Raw genomic sequence first — 18,119 nt, 5'->3', positions numbered from 1 at the left:
CATCTTCTGGGATTTCCTGCCATCAATTCCACCATGCTCCTCAAAAGAGCCTCACCCAGAAAGTACAGCGTGGATTCCTGTAAAGGTTCTAGAAGAAACGAGGAGCCTGACATGGAGAGAGAGGCCCCAGGTTCTGAGCATGCCATGTGCTAGAGGGCTGAAGGAGTGGGAGATCAGGCCCACGTCTGCCCAGCGGAGAACCAGACACACCAAGGACCTGATGTTAGGGCGTGTACGGGGACTGGCCCGAGCTTGCCGGTGCGGTGCATCATACAGAGTGAACTACAATGATTCAGGCGAGGATGAACAGGAAATGGTGTGCCTTGAGGTACGACTATCTTACACCCCCCACCCACAATTAAACCATTATTTACTGTTCTGTCATCATTTATAACATTTATACACATATCCCTTTTTTAAAAAAAAACAAAACAAACGTATTTTATCACAAGAAACAACCTTTTGTTTTGTTGTTCCTGAACATCCACTGCTTTTCATGCTTCTTGCCAAGGACCTATTTACAGGAGCATTTCCTGTCTGTAGAAGATATAAGAAGATTAAAGAAAACAGCGTGCCTCTAAATAGTGATGCCATTCACAATTCTAAACAATGTTGGCATCAGTCACCCAGACAGCCAACTTGAAAATAATCTAGTAAAAAACTTGAAAAAAAAAAATCTAGAGTTAAAAAACTGAGTTAGCGTCTACAAACAGGAAGTTTCGTCCTGGGCACAGAGGACATTATTAACAGCTGTGCTGGTAACATTCTGTCCTACGTACCACATCCCTGACTGAAGGAGAAGCGGAGGCCACCTGTCAGACTCTTCATCAGGCTCTTCCTCCTCACAGCAGCGTAGGCGTCTGATATCCTCAGCAGCATCTGCGCTGTGTTGAGGAAAACCTGTCTCTTTTGTCCTTTGCATAGTTGGTATCAGGGAGGTGAGGGGTCTTTTTGTGGATGCTGCCACTTCCTGTTTGCTGTTCACACACACACACACACACACACACACACACACACACACACACACACACACACACACACACACACACACACACACATACGCTAATGCTATTGCGTTACAAGTTTGTTATATGATGCTTTGCGTTGTTCCTTGCGTTTATTACAATCAGTCCCCGCCATGCGAAGGCACAAGAGACCATGAATATTATTTAGGGTAATTTTAAATGTGAAAACAGTTTTAAAAACAGCAGGACGAGAACAAAAGTGTTTAAATGGACCTTTATCACATAAAGTTGATACATGATGATGTCGTTTCTGCTCCTTCTCTTCTGGTTAAACCATCCTCAACTTTCAAATATTAACAGATACCACAATTATTATTATTTTTTTGAGATGTTAAGCTGTTAACCTACTTCCTCTGTGGTGCCTTTCTGCTCCACTGATTGAATATGTAATGAATTCCATCTTCCTCACAGCGTCGTAGCCCTCTCAATCCCCTTAATTACACACTGAATCGACCTCATTCAACTTGCCGTCCTGCTCTGGTGTCTCTGCCTGACTTTGTGCGCTGAGCCTCCTTTTACACCTGACATTGGGGCTCTGGGGGGGGGGGGGGGGGGGGGGGGGGGGGGGGGGGGCATGTGCCTTTTCATCACATCACTTCAGCATAAGGTATAGTTCTATAGTTCATATAGTGTGTGTGTGTGTGTGTGTGTGTGTGTGTGTGTGTGTGTGTGTGTGTGTGTGTGTGTGTCAATCGCACCGGGCTATTTGTGGGTTGATGTTGCATAATGTAGACACAGGGAAAGGTGTTAAATGAAGTGTTGTGCAGAAAGTCACATGTTTGTATCTCAGGATGGGAGTAGATGTGTGGATGCTCAGATCATGCCTTAGTTCACCACGGATAAAAGTCATTCATATGGACAGAAATAAATCTAGGGCCCATCCTTTTTAGAGGGAATTTAGGACAATCAACTCCGGCTTTCTACACATATTCAGCGTCTGCCCTTTCAAAAATGCAATATTGAACAAGATAAAGAACATAAGGCCATGCAGAGCGCCATCTGGTGTTTGCACAATATTATGACATAACCCGCGCTAAAAACCTCACCTAAACTGATTAAACTTGGGCTGCATTGAAGTATATTTGACCAATTTGGGTAATTGCTACATTTTATATTCTCTATGAATAAGATCTTGCTATTAGAATAGCTTTTGCCGTGCGATAGTTTCACATGGCTTCGTGGCCTTTTCCGAATTGAATTTCATTTAATTTTTAATCCCTTTTAAGAAAGAGCATTTCATTGTAACCTCAACGCACTGCTGCGCTGTCACCAACTCAATATGAGAGAATACAGGCTGATTGAGGAACATTTTGGCGTTGAGCAAACGTGTATAGGAAGGAGAAAGGAGCTGTAATTAGGGCAGAAACGCAGGTCAGACTTTTTACATCAAACCAAAGAGGCTGCCAGAGTCACAGCATCCCTCAGTACGGTAACTGCTCAGTCACAGACCGCAACTTCAGGCGGAGGCGCACCGAGAGTTTGGTAAAAACGTAAAAAAAAGAAAAAAAAAAAGAAAGAAAAAAAGAAATCTTTAGCCTTATTTCTACACTTGGATCCGTTGCCGGAATAGTTATATTCTCCTAAGCTGAAATAAAACATCTGCACTCTGTGCCACATCGCCGACGGCCCTGCTTTTGGCTACTACGAGCTGGAGAGAGGACGCATGCGTACTGACTTGGAGCAGCCGGTCGGGGGGAAAAGGCTTGTGTGCCATCGGATGTAATCAAGGCAAAGAATTACCACTTGTCGCTGTGCATACATGGTGAAATTGTAAGTATCGCTCGATATCACATCTGTGTTTTGTGAGTGGATTGTTTCAGGTGATTTCCCGGAGATTCTTTTTTTTTTCCTGAGAGGGAATGTCACTGTATCGCTGCACAGCGGGCTTCTTTTAACAGATCCGAGCCGTGTCTTTTTCTGTGGTTGTCCAGGGCGATGGAACTCAATGGTTCTTCGTGGTGGCACTTTCCATTGATGTAATGTGCGAGTTGCTGACGCGCTTCTTTTCTGCTGCTAAATCGTCCGGAGGCTGTGAAATCGCCTTCCTGCGACGGCGAGAGCGGCAGCCGTTTTTATACACGGTTATCGGGATTTCTCCTCTGAAAGGAGACGACCACCCCACCCCCCATTTCATCGTTCCTAGCTGTTGAGTCAAGCCCCGGTACTGTAATTGTGTCGCCTTTGGAGCATCCTTAACGCGTAAAAAATGCCATTTGTTAAGACGCACGAAATCCGCGGCTCCGGAACCGTGTGCGGATCCATTTTAGAGATGGTGCTGTATTCATTCAAATAGTGTGTGCGTGTGTGTGTGCGCGCGCGTGTGTGTGAGAGAGAAAGAGATGCTGCAGTTACAGATTCACAAGTGCGCCTTCGGGCCCCCTCCCATCGTTTTTAAAGCGTCCTTTCTCATGTCAGGTAGTGCCGTGTGTGTCGGAAGCGGTGGCTTTGTTACATAAATGATCTGACAGGATTTGGCAGCGTCTGACCCGGCGATGACACGTTTGTTAAAATCAGACAGAAGTCGTTGTGTCTGTGGTCTGTAGGGCCACAAACGTTAATTTCTGTCGAAAGAGACTCTTTTGTCGAAAGAGAGCCACGATCAGTGAGTGACATCACATGAAAGGAACAGCCTGTAATAAGTTGAAATTGATGGGGGGAGGGGGGGGGGGGGCGGGATTAGTCAGCAATAGAAAACTGAAAAATAGAAGAACACATCCAGATTGGGTCTAGAGAAGCACAATTGGCAAATATTGGACACCAACAGAAACAACCCCAACAAATGACTCTTCCACACATCCTTGACCAAATTGAGAAAACAGCATTCCATTACAGCAGGACCTCGGGGCATCTCAGAACGGGGTGCAGAGAGCAGAACATAATAAATTACTCAGCACACGGTTACAGGTGTCAGCCGTCAAATTCAATCAGTCTGCTCCATTATCATAATGTAAAAACTGCTCAATAGCCAGTCGAAATGGATCCACTTGATTCTACATCACCTCAGCAGGTTGCACTGTTGATAACATTCCCATCCCGCCTCTTTCCTGGTGTTTCAAGTGCTAACCTTGCCGACTCTCGTGTGTCCTCAGCCCATGGGATCAGAGCGGATGGAGATGCGAAAGAGGCAGATGTCGGTGCAGCAGGAGTCAGCAGCAGGGGGAACTGCACCGACCCAGCAGGGCCAGCCGGGCCAGCAGGCCAACCCACGAGGCTCCAATGCATGCTGCTTCTGCTGGTGCTGCTGCTGTAGCTGTTCCTGGTAGGTCTTCCCCCACCTAAGAGCTGCCGTCCCGGCATGGCGGGTGTAGCTCCCGCGCAGGGTGGTGCAGGCGGAGCCAACGAGCTTCAGCAGCAGGTTCAGCTGGAGTCTTGTGTTCTTGATGCCCCTGATCCATCCAAAGCCTTAATGGCTGCAGCTACTTATTTATGTAAAACCTGTGATGCCATTTTCCTCCCGTTGCAAATAATTCACTTGAAATGCCTTCACAGAAACATAAACATGGACAGAAGCTGCAGAGAACATCTAAAATGTCAAGTGCAATTGATGTGCTTAATGAACATTTCCTTTTTCTGTTCCTCATGAATAATTTGGCTCCTCTGTTGCCCTAGTCTTGCAGTCAAGCTCCTGAAGTTGTTACATTTAAAAAAACAAAGGAAATTCATGCCAACTAGCTGCACCTGCCCCTGAGTTCAACGTTGCCCACAGACAGAAACAGTGGCCATCTCCTATTTTAGCACCAAATACTGCTGAATTTAAACAGATAAACACGTCTTGGGAATTGAAATTTCATTTGTTTAACACTTAGATGCATCAAAATGAAGTTTCAAACTTATTTCCTGATCTTTCATTGCATACGTAACTGCAGAGTTTGTAAAATGTAAACGCTGATGTTCTTTCTCGCAACCAAAATGGTGTCATTAAAATTCTCCACAGGATAAACAATTTAAATGAAATGAATTCTCTGGAATGAGTGGGGCAGTGTGGTGATGCAGTGGTCAGCATCGCTTCTCCAGTTTTCACCAACTGGCCCAAATCATACATACTTCATTGATTGGAGACAGGGGTGCCCACATCCTGTCTTTGAGGACCACATCCCACCCAGGTTTTCTGTCCTACCAGGCAGAAAATTCCTTCTCCAAGGAAAGTGGGATACTGTCTGAAAGCGTTGCCTTACCGGTAGGACAGAAATCCCAACAAGGCTGCGGACCTCGAGGACTGGGATCGGGCACCGCTGCTAAACTGTCCTCCAGTGTGAGTGTCCTGTGATGGACTGGTGACCTGTCCTGGTTGCAACCACATCTCACTGCCCATTACTGATGGAAGTAAACTGAACAGATGATTGTATTGGTGAAACACTGAGTATGTGGATTTAACTTATTTCACCCGATGCGTTGACAGGAATGAAGACCGGGATGAAAGGAGCCAAAAGGCCGCTTTTGACGTCAAGGAAGGGACCGCAGACTCTGAAGACTGGTAAAACTTCCATTGGGAAATATTCCCAGCCTTTTGTTCCCCTGCTTTTAGAGAATGCATTTCAAAACCACTCCATTCGTCCGCAGCCCCAAGCCCACGCTGGAGGAAGTGCGCACGTGGGGGCAGTCGTTCGACAAGCTGATGTGCTGCCCAGCAGGGAGGAACTCCTTCCGACAGTTCCTCCGCACGGAGTTCAGTGAGGAGAACATGCTTTTCTGGTTAGCCTGCGATGAGTTCAGGAGAGAGGCGAACAAGAGCGCCATCGAGGAGAAGGCCCGGGCCATCTACGAGGACTACATCTCCATCTTGTCACCTAAAGAGGTCTGACCACCCCCTAATCGTTGGCATTCCAAGTGAGCTTCTCTTGATGGTGGAGCATTTTCTGATTTTGCCACCCCCCATCCCCCCACAGGTGAGCCTTGATTCCCGGGTGCGTGAGGCGATCAACAGGAACATGCAGGAGCCCAACCTGCACACCTTCGATGACGCCCAGCTGCAGATCTACACACTAATGCAAAGAGACTCATACCCTCGCTACATGAACTCCCCAGTCTACAAAAACCTGTTCAACACTCTGTCGGAGCAGTCCCCTGAATCGTAGGGTGGTGATAACCTGTGATCTTTCAACTGTCTCTAACACCCCCCACCCCCAAAATTCTGACCCACTTTTTTAAAGTCGTTTTTTTGTATGTTCAGTGTAGGATTACATGCCCCCTCCCAGGGATCTCAGCGCTATCGTGATCTGCACCAGACCTAAGACACTCAGGTCTCGACAAATCTCCCGAGGGCTCGACATCACACGTATTGCTACAGATCAACATAGCAAAACACTCCAAAGGAATATGAATTTGTTTTTTTTCCCTTTTTTTTGATAGAAATAATCTATTTTATTTGTGTTTTTAATGCTCTGTCGGGCTTCTCGTACGATTGTTTGAGGAGAGCAATTCCTACTGTAGACACACACACACACACACACACATATATATATATATATATATATATATATATATATATATACTGTATATATGAGTTTGTAAAAAAAATGGAATTGTGGGTATTTTATGTAGAAACGTCTGGTTCTACTCTCTGCGTATGAAAATCAAAGCTCGAGTCAAAAGGCTACTTGTTAGCTCTACTTGCAGGCAGCTTTGTGGGGTACTGTATGATTTCATCGTAGTTCCACCCTGTCGTGTGACGTGACCTCGCACTTTGGTACCTGTGACCGCAACTTGGCAACTCCAGTTCATGCGGAAACTTTGCGCGTGATCGTAACTGCGGTTGAGCAAAGTAACAGAGGGATTTTTTACAGCAGCTCTGGAGGCTTTGAGTGAAATTTGTTTCCTCAATAACCTCAGATCACTTTGGGTATCTTAACTCAATCATAATCAAAGAAAGTTGCCTATTTTTTTTTAATATATGTTAAAATCATGACTTTAATATAGTTTAATATATTGGTGTAATGTAAAAACCTCTAATTCTATTTATTGGACAAAGTATTTTTATTTATTGATATTGATTGCCAAAATATGATATACAGATTCTATTTAATCTATAGTTTTATTAACAAGAGTTAGGTATAACTTTTATTTTGAAGTGTCCATGATTTTGTCAAAGAATTTAAGGTTAAGTTGTTGCTAACTGGAAGAAAAAAGGGAATTTTTAAATGGTACTCTTTCCCTGTAGCTAATCATGTGTGATTGGAATTTTACAGGATAGAATCAGTTCCAGGAATGCGCTTAATATTTGTTGGTTTTGATGGTAGTGTCACGTAGGATGTGCAACCCTCCGCCATCAACCCATCCTATAGCATCTGTTGCAAGGGTGCCATGACGAGCTGAGCATCTCATCTAAATCAGCTCTTGCAATGCTGCGTGCAACAGGTCAATTAGCTTAGCATATGACATCTGACACATGTATGATCAGTTACAGAGTTTTGTTTTAACCATGTCAACATGTGAATGAGCTTTGAAGAAGTTAAGCTAACCATCTGTAGCTTCATATACAAACATGCGAGTGATTCTTTGTCAAATAGCCAAAACAGGTTTTAAATTGACTCTGCCACAGATACGTAAATACAGGCCTGTTAAGGAAACAGGGAAACTACAGTTTAAAATAAAGCATCATCAAAATTTGTGCGTTTATGATGAGCTCAAAATGTTTCCAAGTCCAGCTGCAATACCGAACTGACCTGTGAATGAACTTGATACCGACCGTCCGGCCAGGTTAGCAGCAACACCAAAGCTACCAAGTAAACTGTGTTCACACTCTCCAGAAGGTTTGCACTGGCTCAAATTGGAGTTGCCAAGTGTAAAAGACTTCTGCATTCTGATTTTATTCTGATTTTGTTGCCTCACATACATGTCACTCAAAGACAAGATCCTCGCACGAGGAAGTGCCTTGACATTCAATTTTCTGACATCTTTCTTGCTGGGCAACAGTTGCTTGAACACTCAGACAGAAGGGTGGCTACTGGAGCACCAGACCAGTTTACTAGAAGCTGTCCCTCTTGTTGGCCAAATTTTTGGCGGATGTTTTCCCCAAGTCTTGACCACATTGCTCCGCAGTGGCGGCACGCCCCAGAAGGGGGGCGATGACAGCGCAGCTCTGTGTGCTGAAGACCAACAAAGACTGATGGACAGGGCTGGTTGATCTGACCTTCTGGCCCACCTGTGTGCTTCAGTCTGGCACTTCTACTTGTCTTAGAGTTAATGTACGATGTGCAATTTGAGCTGATGGACACACCATGCAGATCAACCTCAGAACACCATCTAAGCCACTGGTTTGGAGCAATGCCTATAAATGTTGTTTTGTCTGTTTACTATATGGAAGGTATTATTTTGCGCCGAGTTTATCGGAGCATACATTTTTCAAGAAAAATAATGTGAATGTTTACAGTATCTGGGTTAGTTGTTTTTTTTTTCTGCTACTCTCTGAGAAAATAATGACGTGGGCATTTTGATTGAGATAAAAATAAAGCACAATAATTTTAGTGATTCTGCAGTGATTTCACAAAAAACACATACACCCTCTAATGTCATTTCACCTATTTTTTCGAAATAAACGCTAGCAGATAAATTTCCTTCAAGGGTAAACAATTAAGCAAATTATTCAACTCTGAACAAGAGATCATACTTTAGTTTAAAACTGCTGATTTCCCATCAAACACAGTGACACAGTTAGTTAATGTTAAGTTTTGCAGACTGATGTGCATGGAGGTGGGGGTATATAGCAGTGGATTTGCACAGATGTTTTTGATACTGTGCCACAAAAAGAGTCCCGGAATCTGCAAGGTACACATGGGTTTAGGTCCCAGTGATGCTGACAACTTAAAAATAGGGTTAATGCTGGTGCTGGTAAGGTCATTTACAGGCTCGAGTGCTAGAAACGAGTTGTATGCGACTTCAGTAAATGTCCACAGTTTTCCTCAAAAGGGGAAGGTTTATCAGCTGTGTAGGCTTCTGTTTTCTTAATGCTATCTCTCCTACCCAGCTGACCATCATCATTAGCCAGGTCCCAATCAAGGTTTCTTCCTTTTCAAAGGTAAGTTTTCCTGCCACTATGGTACAGTGGATCAGGCTCTGGGTAGATTTAAAGAGCCTAGAGACAAACGAAACAGACACAGTATAAATAAAGTTGAATCAAATAATATAGATTATGGGGTGTACACACATCTGACCCTTATTCTTTGACATGTTGAGAGTCATGTTAATGGTGTTTCACATGGCCTTCCAAGTCTCAATGTGTAAACTAAAACCAAGAGGGAGCCTGGCGGTGAAAAAATCAAATGGAAAATCTTTTTAAGAAAATAGTGGGTCTGTCAGATCAAAGAGAGCAAAAAATGATATAATATGCAACTTTGTTGACATCTTAGGTTATAATTAATATGCCCGGTGCTCCCAAAATTTGAAAGATTTCACAGTGAATGAGATACAGATCTTTGATTCTCGATCAATACAGTTGATTGTGCAGGAAACAGTGAGTATACGGTATCCAGACTCAAGCTCTTTCATCCTGTATCCTGTTTGTAATCTAAATTATTCATTTATTCATTCATTGTGAAGATGTCTGAATTTCTGTTGCCACAGAGGGTTTGAGGGTTTACCTGAAACCAAATCTTTTTTCCTATGCAGTTTGCGCTTTCCTACTAAATGCCATTTCAGAATAAAAACAAGACTGTCAAACTTCATTGCAAACAAACACACGCGGTCACACAATTCAGTCGCGGCATACCGCCTAGTATCAGTCAGATTCAAGCTCGGTGGCTGTGTGTTCTGTGCTCTGGCACCTGGTAATTAATAAAACCTACAGGAAACAATTGTGTCTTCTCTGGATCCCCTAATGACTTTATCCTGCCGTGATTAATATGCACACATCACAATTCACTTTGATGTGATGAATATTCCACTGATTAGCTGCCTCTCTCTCTCTCTCTTACTCACACACTCTCTCTCTCTCACACACACACACACGCACACACACACACACACACACACACACACACACACACACACACAGTTATGCATCACATGCAGCTTGTCCTCAGTTGGATTATATTGAAGAATCACAGGAGGCTGCAGATAATAAAAAGCACTTGTTTAAAATCAAATGGATTACACTTTATTGGGGTTTTAAATAAAACAATGCAACATTGTGAGGGGTAAGCAAAAATAATATCCAAAATGTTAAAACTACATATAAAAAATGCTGATAAAAGAACTATGACGGCATCTGAGAAACGGCTAATGACAATACAAGGTTTTTATTCAGGGAGGGGGGATCAGGATCTGACATTGGACTATGAACAGGATATTTACTCCAACATCGACACGATATTGTCGTAGTGCGCCATGTACCACAGAATTTAAAAGCTCCGTTGCAGAGAGATGAAACGTGGTCCGGGAATTTTGCTACTTGTCCGCGTGCTTTGGAAAACGCTTGCAGACTCAGCAGAACTAGGATGCAAAAAAAAAACAACCACAGACACATTATTTAACTTGCATTAAAAGGATATGAAAAAGATGCATGAATGTCACTTTTTTCTCAATCAATCTTTATTTATATAGCGTCTTTTACAATCAGAATTGTTTCAAGGTGCTTTCCAGAATCCCAGGGCCTAACCCCAGACAAGCAGCAGTGGCAAGGAAAAACTCCCCTTTAACAGGAAGAAACCTTGAGCTGGACCAGGCTCATGTAGGGGGACCCTCCTGCTGATGGCCGGCTGGGTGGGTGGGTGGGTGGGTAGAGAGGAGAGGAGAGGAGAGGAGAGGAGAGGAGAGGAGAGGAGAGGAGAGGAGAGGATGACAGAGGGTGACAGAGGCCTGTCAGGTGATCATGTTTCTGAACCCCGGCAGCCTTGGCCTATAGCAGCATAGCTAAGATGTTATCCTAATGATTAGACGACCCCCTAAGTATGATCATTTGTCTGTCTATGATAATTGCAGTGGACAAAAGTACTGCGACTTAAAGCCAGAGAGCATCTGCTGAATGAGTCAGGGTACACCTGCCCCCTACACAGGATTAGAATGGACGGTGACTTGATGATCAGGAACCTGTAGGGTTTCCACCCTTGACGAGGGACCAGAGCTGAGGGGCCTTGATCACAAAGCTATTGCCACCAACCCGTGTTTAGCCACTACTGTTAACCACAAAATATACACATATATACACTACAACAATACACTCCCTTCTATCTACACATCACCATGCACTAGATAAGGACCTTATGTTTATCATCTCTGAAAGCTCTAACACTTTAAGTTTCTTGCGCAATCTCAGTTTTTGAATAAATACATTAAACCCATTAAAGTCACCGATTAATCTTGAACGGAAGTTCATCCCAGATCCCATCAGTCAGATCCATTCAGAACTCTTTATAATCACCTTGATTCTATAACCAGAATCAAAGTGCACACTAAAGAATCTTTGAATCTATAAGTTGAATACATTTCTATGGATTCACCGTTATTGCAAAGTACAACGCAAAAGGGAACACCTTTTGCTACCCCCTGATATCGTCCCTTGGGAGCTGTCATTGAACTCACTAGGCAAAAAATAAAAATGATTTCAGACCAATAATTACAAAATTAAAGTTTATTGACATACCTTCCATCTATTTCCGCATCCGCTGCAGAAGACAAACGTGGTCATGGGCTCATCAGCGCTGCGAGTCTGTACCTAAATTTAGAGAAAAGATGTTGATGTAAGACTTGCGACTCAAAACATTTGAAACAATTTGACGTGGAGCAAGGACACGGAGGTGGAGTGGTAGTTGGTACCTGTGTGTAGGTGCAGTTCTTCCCCTTGCATTTGCCACAGGTGAATAGGTCAGTTTGGGTGCCTCCGGTGGTGGCCATCTGGTGGTCCCTGACAGCCTCTTTGGTCAAATTCTTTCTGATTTCCTTCAGTTCATCACTGGCCATTTCCTAAAGAAAAAAAAGGTATAACTGTATTTTAAAGTTGCCATAACAACAGATACACACCATGACATCAAGTGAGACCAACAGAGATGACAAAAATAGAAAAGCCTGTGTTGAGTAACTATCCCAACATCTTAAATGGTACTCTCAACGCATCAACACACCTCTGCAGTCATCTTCGCCATCCGCTCAGGGGTTATGCTCCCACACAGCACAGTTCTCCTCAAATTTGGATTCTTCACATCCTTCAGATTTGAGATTCGGCTCCGCACTCGGTTTTTGTACTTCATGTCTGTGTTCTTAAACACTTGAAATATGAGTGAAATAAGAGTCAAGGAGTTTTACATTGGAAATAAATAATTTCCACTTAACTGGAAGAAAAAACTAAACCTACGCTTACAGCTGACATGGTAGCAGTGCTGGTTGAAGCAAAAAAACAAACAAACAAAACTTGATTAGGGCTGTCAAATGATTAAAAATGTATCCAAGAAATTGAAATATTCTCTATTTACTGTTAAATGACAAAATGCACCAAAATCCAAACTGGAACATGCTTGTGTTGAGATTCTTTAAGCTCACAGTGCCTGATGAGTTCTTTAGTGACAGGCTATGTACCCCGGTCCTACAAGGTGGCAGTGATTAAACCATTGCTTAAAAAACCATCAATGGATCCTGATGTGTTAGCAAATTACAGGCCGATATCCAACCTTCCTTTTAGCTCTAAAATTCTTGAGAAGGTGGTGGTGACTCAGTTACTGGAGCACCTGCAGAGAAACAGCCTGTTTGAGATGTTTCAGTCAGGCTTTAGAGCTCATCACAGCACAGAAACAGCACTTCTTAAAGTTACTAATGATCTTCTTATAGCTTCAGATCATGGACTGGTTTCTATGCTGGTTCTGCTGGACCTCAGTGCTGCTTTTGATACAGTTGATCACAGCATCCTGTTACATAGACTGGAACATGTGATTGGGATTAAAGGGACAGCACTAGACTGGTTTAGATCATATTTATCTGATAGATACCCGTTTGCTCATGTCCATGGTGTTCCCTCCTCATACAGTAGGGTTAGCCACGGAGTTCCACAAGGTTCTGTACTTGGACCAATCCTTTTCACCTTGTACATGCTTCCCTTAGGAAACATTATTCAGCAGCATGGAATAAATTTCCATTGTTATGCTGATGACACTCAGCTATATCTATCCATGAAACCAGAGGAGACAGAGCAGTTAGTGAAGCTTCAGACCTGTCTTAAAGACAAAGTCTTGGATGTCTTCAAATTTCCTTCTCCTTAAATCAGGAAAAACTGAGGTCATGGTGTTTGGTCCTGAACCTCTCAGGGATAGATTAGATCACATGATCACTCTAGATGGTATCTCCTTAGTAACTAGTATCTCTGTGTGAGGAATATTGGAGTAAATTTTGAGCAAAATCTGTTCTTTAACTCACACATCAAAATAGTCTCTAGAAGTGCCTTTTTTCAATCACAAAGATCAGGAAACTACTGAAACGGCATGATGCTGAAAAGTTAGTCCATGCATTTGTTACTTCCAGGCTTGACTATTGTAATTCTTTATTGTCCAAACAACTCTTTAAGAAGCCTCCAGGTGATCCAAAAGGTTCTAGCTAGAGTTCTGACAGGTAGTGATAAAAGAGATCACATTACACCTGTACTGGCATCTCTTCATTGGCTGCCCATTAAATTTAGAACAATTTTTAAAATTATTCTTCTGACCTACAAGGTCCTCAGAGGCCTAGCTCCATCCTACCTGGAGGAGCTAGTGACACCTTATAATCCAAATAGGCCGCTCCACTCTCAGAATGCTGGTTTACTTGTGGTCCCCAGAGTCTCTAGGGGTAGAATGGGGGGGGGGTTCGAGCATTTAGCTACCAGCCCCCCCTGCTGTGGAACCAGCTCCCTGTCCAGGTACGGGAGGCTGACTCCATCTCTACTTTTAAGATTAGACTTAAAACCTTCCTCTTCGAAAAAGCTTATTATCACTAATTCTGTAGTTGCAGTTACTATCCTAGACAGACAAATTATCATACTTAGGGGGTCATTAGGTTAACATCTTAGTTATGCTGCTATAGGCCGAGGCTGCCGGGGTCCAGAAACATCCAGATCACCTGACGGGCCCCTGTCACTGCTGGGTCATGGTTTCCTTTCCTCTCCTCTCCTCTAGATCAGTGATGTTATTTCTTGTGTAGTTTTTCTGCTCCCCCAACCCCTCTGTATTCATCTACAGGTATCGCCTCCTTCATAGTTGTATGCTGACCTAGTGACCTCTGACCCACTCAATTCAACCAGCAGCTTATTTAAATTACCGGTAATATAATGCATTTCTATGATCTCTACCTGTTCTCCCCCTTCTCCTCTCTCTCTACCCAGCCGGCCGTCAGCAGGAGGGTCCCCCTACATGAGCCTGGTCCTGCTCAAGGTTTCTTCCTGTTAAAGGGGAGTTTTTCCTTGCCACTGTTGCTTGTTGGGGGTCAGGCCCTGGGATTCTGGAAAGCGCCTAGAAACAATTTTGACTGTAACAGACGCTATATAAATAAAGATTGATTGATGATATGAAACATTCCTGCAGTGTGCGCTGATCACTATGTAGTCACTAATGGATCCCAGGGTTGTACACTAACCCATCGAGGGGGCCAGCAGTCATCTTGCTCTCCTTCACTCTTCTCTGCCCTCTCAATGCTGTTGGTTGTCTAAAATAATTTATTTTTTAGACAGTAGGTGAACAAGCAGTAAACTTTCAAGACCAACGTTTTTCCCTTGTGGAAATGACATTGGGATTTATCTGAAAAGCTCTTACCAATATAAAAAAAACCCTTTATATTCAGTGGAAAGGATATAATCTTCGATCTGCGCGCCAAGTTCGTCACAATCTGCACCAATTGCAATATAATCGTCTGAGGGGAGAGATGGACAGAAGGGGGTAAAAAAAAAAAAAAATCCGACGTTTAATAGTGCTACCGCGATGACAGTGCGTTACCTCCAGTCTGCAGTGCGTTGGCTAACATCTCGCGGCACTTGACCCTGATGGGGTCACTGGTGCTGGCGGCGCGTGGAAAAGTGTTGACGAAGGAGCTGGGGGTGTCGTCGGAGGGCTCGCTCCTGCTGTTGTTGTTACTGCTGGAGCAGCTGCGGAAGGAAGGTGATGCGGAAAAGTCCGATCTGTTGACACATGTTCAGTATTGATGATGCCCAACTATTATTTTTGGTACCTTTCTTCTCTTGCCTCTGGGCTTTCCTGCGATGAAGAAATAACGGGTGTACTTTGCTCTTTTCTCTTTTCCTCTGAGGTTTTCTCTCCACCACCAGGCTCATCTGGACAACAAGTGATACATGAAATTAGAGCTTTGCAGGTTAATACGGTTTCAGATGACCTTGGACACTCTGACCTTTCTTTTTTAATCACTAAAATCTAATTATTTTATCCTCAGTATCCTAGTGAATGAAAATCCACAAAAAAAACCAAACTCAGCATTTGTAAAATACTGCATTCTCAAACAAGCAATTGGATGAACAAATTCAGAAAAAACTATCATTCTTAAATGCTGCATGTTCTTTCTAGTAACAAAAGGGGAAAAAATGATCAGGTTCAATCCTCTGTCAGACAAAAAGAATGCCATACATATCATATGTATAGTATAATTTTACAAGATTGAAGATAAAATGATGGAGTTTGTATTCAAATGTATCCTGTATCACACCAATCATCCCAGCAGTGCTGCCAATTGCTTCACATGCTGTTGCTGTTCCATATTTAAACCTGAGGGCTATTCATTCTGATGCCAACAGAATTTTAAGTATTTACAAAAATGAATAAATAAAACAAGCCCATTAGTGTCAACAGTTGTTCCTTTTCCTGTGCCCTGCTGGATAACCACAGCCTCATGGATGCAGACGGACAGGAAAAATTTACAGGCAACTGCAGGTAATAATAAATAAATTATAAAAGTAGGTTATCTAACAAACTCGAATATCACTGTCTCGTCAATGAGAAAATATGAAACCCACAATGTTCTTTACAAGTATAACTTTATAACATTTTATTGTGGCAATTATTTGTAGCGAGGGCCTGCCGTTAACCATAACTGTAAAATATATTTTTTATTTTCCCCCTATTTTATTTTTTTACATCTTCACTGTAACAAAGCAAATTAGTTAATCTCACATTAAATACAATTTAAAAAAATCAAAACGAATTATTAAAAAAAAAAAGTAAAACGAAAAAAATCTTTTGAATGTCTGAACAACAAAACTAAAATGATGCAAAATGTAAGGAGCTGTCACTGTAACATTTATAAGACTGTAGTAAGAACTAAAGGACCTTAGTATTTGTCTATTTGTCTTCTTTATTAAGAGATCCCATTCTGGATTGACTCCTAGATGGTAATGGTAATATTATATACAGATGGTAAGATTTTGTGAATCAGTATAATTTGGTGTCCCAGTCCTACATGTTTGTGCTTCACCTAATGCCACAGATTTAGAGGAGATGATACTCTAGACCATTTTATCAGCTTGTTTACACTTGGTGAAGTGTGGAACAATAAGGAAAGAGCCAAAATATGAACATCAGTCAATCTAGCAAAGCTGACTGAGGCACCTCTACACAGCTACACGCAATCATGCCAGCTGTCACAATTTTATTTAATGGTAGAACTTTATGATTACCCAATAGTTTCTTCCATGATTTGATCAAGGACTTTGCGAGGGATGTTACTTCTTCATCCGTGCTCTGCTTGCGGATGGCATTAACAGACATCCCGATTCTGGTTGACTGCGGAGATACAATTAATCAGAATCCTCAAGCACTGAGTCCTGCCTGCCTCAAGATGACGCAAGGAGATACCTGAAGCAGCTCCAAAGTCATAGGGATGCTCCGCAACTCCTTCAGTAGGTCCAAAGCACCAGCCTGCACAGGACAGGAAACAGGACAAGGGGGTGTTTAGGAGCATAACCGATCTCAAACAAAACTCCCCACATTTAGTTAACTGCATTATGTGAATAAACATGGACCTAATTCAAGTGTTAATTTCGGTCTCTATTTAAATTAACGTAAACACTGATCTGGTTTGTCACTGTAGGCTACAAAAACCGTACACGTACATAAATAAAAAAAACATGATAAAGAAAAGTAGCTTATAGCATTACATTGCAGGAAGTGCAGCTGGAATTATTGTCTTGATATCTGCAAGCTACCTTAATCAGTCAACATCAGGCATTAACAAGTCGCTTGAACTTATCGTTATCTGCCATTATTGCATTGGGAAAATGTTACCAGCAACTCTGCTATTAGACAAAGATGACTGTTAGCTGCCCCAAACTAACAAGCAAACTGCGGCTAGCCGCTTAGCGCTAAACGGTCACAAGTCAAATAGTAACTTCAGAGATGACTGTGCACAGTGGGGTAAAGATTAAGGCGAAAATCGAAAAGAGTACTTCAGTGATGAGTTCAATTAGCTTGTCGGCAGCTAACTCCACCACAGTGCATTAGCGCCAACCTTGGCTAAACATCAACATCAACCGATGTCAGCTATGCATTCATTCTCCTGAGATATCTCACCCCGTTTTTCTTCTGCGCCATCTTATCTATCTTTTTCGCAATCCTGATGATATCCTCTTCCTCCTTTTTGCCCATCTTGACAGATCTGGTGGAATTTGCAATGAAATGGGGAAAATTGCGACAAAGACCACGCCACTATAGCAAACTCGCCAATGGACCGGGACCGTATACTCTGGCCCGCTGTTGTGTTGCAGACCTGACCAGTCGAAGCATGATACGTTCAGGTGGCGTTAATCGATCAAAGAGCACATCGAGTTGAGCGTCCAGGGAGCATTCTATACCCCGATCAGTTTCATTGCTGAAATAAAGGGGATAAACCTCGATAAAATGTTTGATTCAGTTTTGTGTGCTCTATTTTTAACACCTGCACTCCTATTACTTATACGCTATTCTATTTTTTGTAGTATTGTTATCTATCGCTAGATGGCGCTCAATTTCCAGCAGATTTAGCGAAAATACGATAGTTACTGTGCTGTATAAATTGCTGGTAAATAAACAGTCATATAACAATGCTTGACTGCATTCTAACATAGAATTCTAAAATAGAAAGTTTTATTCACAGTCCATATTACAATATTATATCACAAGCTATATTACAAGCCTAACAAAAAAAAAAACGAATAGAAAACTG

The 18,119-nt window shown here is 42.5% G+C and overlaps 2 protein-coding genes across 2 annotated transcripts; one reads left to right on the top strand and one right to left on the bottom strand.

Moving 5' to 3' along the window:
• Positions 1–2,497: 2,497 nt before the first annotated feature.
• Positions 2,498–8,488, top strand: rgs20 (regulator of G protein signaling 20). Its single transcript, XM_029831643.1, has 6 exons — positions 2,498–2,795; positions 4,115–4,284; positions 5,425–5,499; positions 5,586–5,820; positions 5,912–6,096; positions 6,196–8,488. The coding sequence occupies exons 2-6, from the start codon at positions 4,118–4,120 to the stop codon at positions 6,254–6,256; spliced, it is 723 nt and encodes a 240-aa protein (XP_029687503.1). The 5' UTR covers positions 2,498–2,795; positions 4,115–4,117; the 3' UTR covers positions 6,257–8,488.
• Positions 8,489–10,080: 1,592 nt separating this feature from the next.
• On the bottom strand, positions 10,081–17,693 carry tcea1 (transcription elongation factor A (SII), 1). Its single transcript, XM_003975448.3, has 10 exons — positions 17,489–17,693; positions 16,775–16,837; positions 16,597–16,702; positions 15,141–15,243; positions 14,909–15,057; positions 14,769–14,825; positions 12,080–12,234; positions 11,775–11,921; positions 11,602–11,673; positions 10,081–10,451 (listed from the first exon to the last, which is right to left on the bottom strand). Exons 1-10 carry the CDS (start codon positions 17,561–17,563, stop codon positions 10,443–10,445), a joined length of 936 nt encoding a protein of 311 aa, XP_003975497.1. The 5' UTR covers positions 17,564–17,693; the 3' UTR covers positions 10,081–10,442.
• Positions 17,694–18,119: the final 426 nt, after the last annotated feature.

This window comes from Takifugu rubripes, chromosome 22 (assembly GCF_901000725.2).
Source record: "Takifugu rubripes chromosome 22, fTakRub1.2, whole genome shotgun sequence".
Classification (NCBI taxonomy): domain Eukaryota; kingdom Metazoa; phylum Chordata; class Actinopteri; order Tetraodontiformes; family Tetraodontidae; genus Takifugu; species Takifugu rubripes.
Note: the sequence above shows the minus strand (reverse complement) of the source record. Positions and strands in the feature narration are given on the sequence as shown.

Excerpts from the sequence above, each read along its gene's own strand:
- rgs20 (XM_029831643.1), top strand. The coding sequence starts at position 4,118 with ATGGGATCAGAGCGGATGGAGATGCGAAAGAGGCAGATGTCGGTGCAG. Across the intron at positions 5,500-5,585 it reads ACCGCAGACTCTGAAGACTG|CCCCAAGCCCACGCTGGAGG; the intron begins GTAAAACTTCCA and ends ATTCGTCCGCAG. Across the intron at positions 5,821-5,911 it reads CCATCTTGTCACCTAAAGAG|GTGAGCCTTGATTCCCGGGT; the intron begins GTCTGACCACCC and ends ATCCCCCCACAG.
- tcea1 (XM_003975448.3), bottom strand. The coding sequence starts at position 17,563 with ATGGGCAAAAAGGAGGAAGAGGATATCATCAGGATTGCGAAAAAGATA. Across the intron at positions 15,058-15,140 it reads CCAGAGGCAAGAGAAGAAAG|CTGCTCCAGCAGTAACAACA; the intron begins GTACCAAAAATA and ends TTCCTTCCGCAG. Across the intron at positions 14,826-14,908 it reads CAACGCACTGCAGACTGGAG|ACGATTATATTGCAATTGGT; the intron begins GTAACGCACTGT and ends CTCTCCCCTCAG.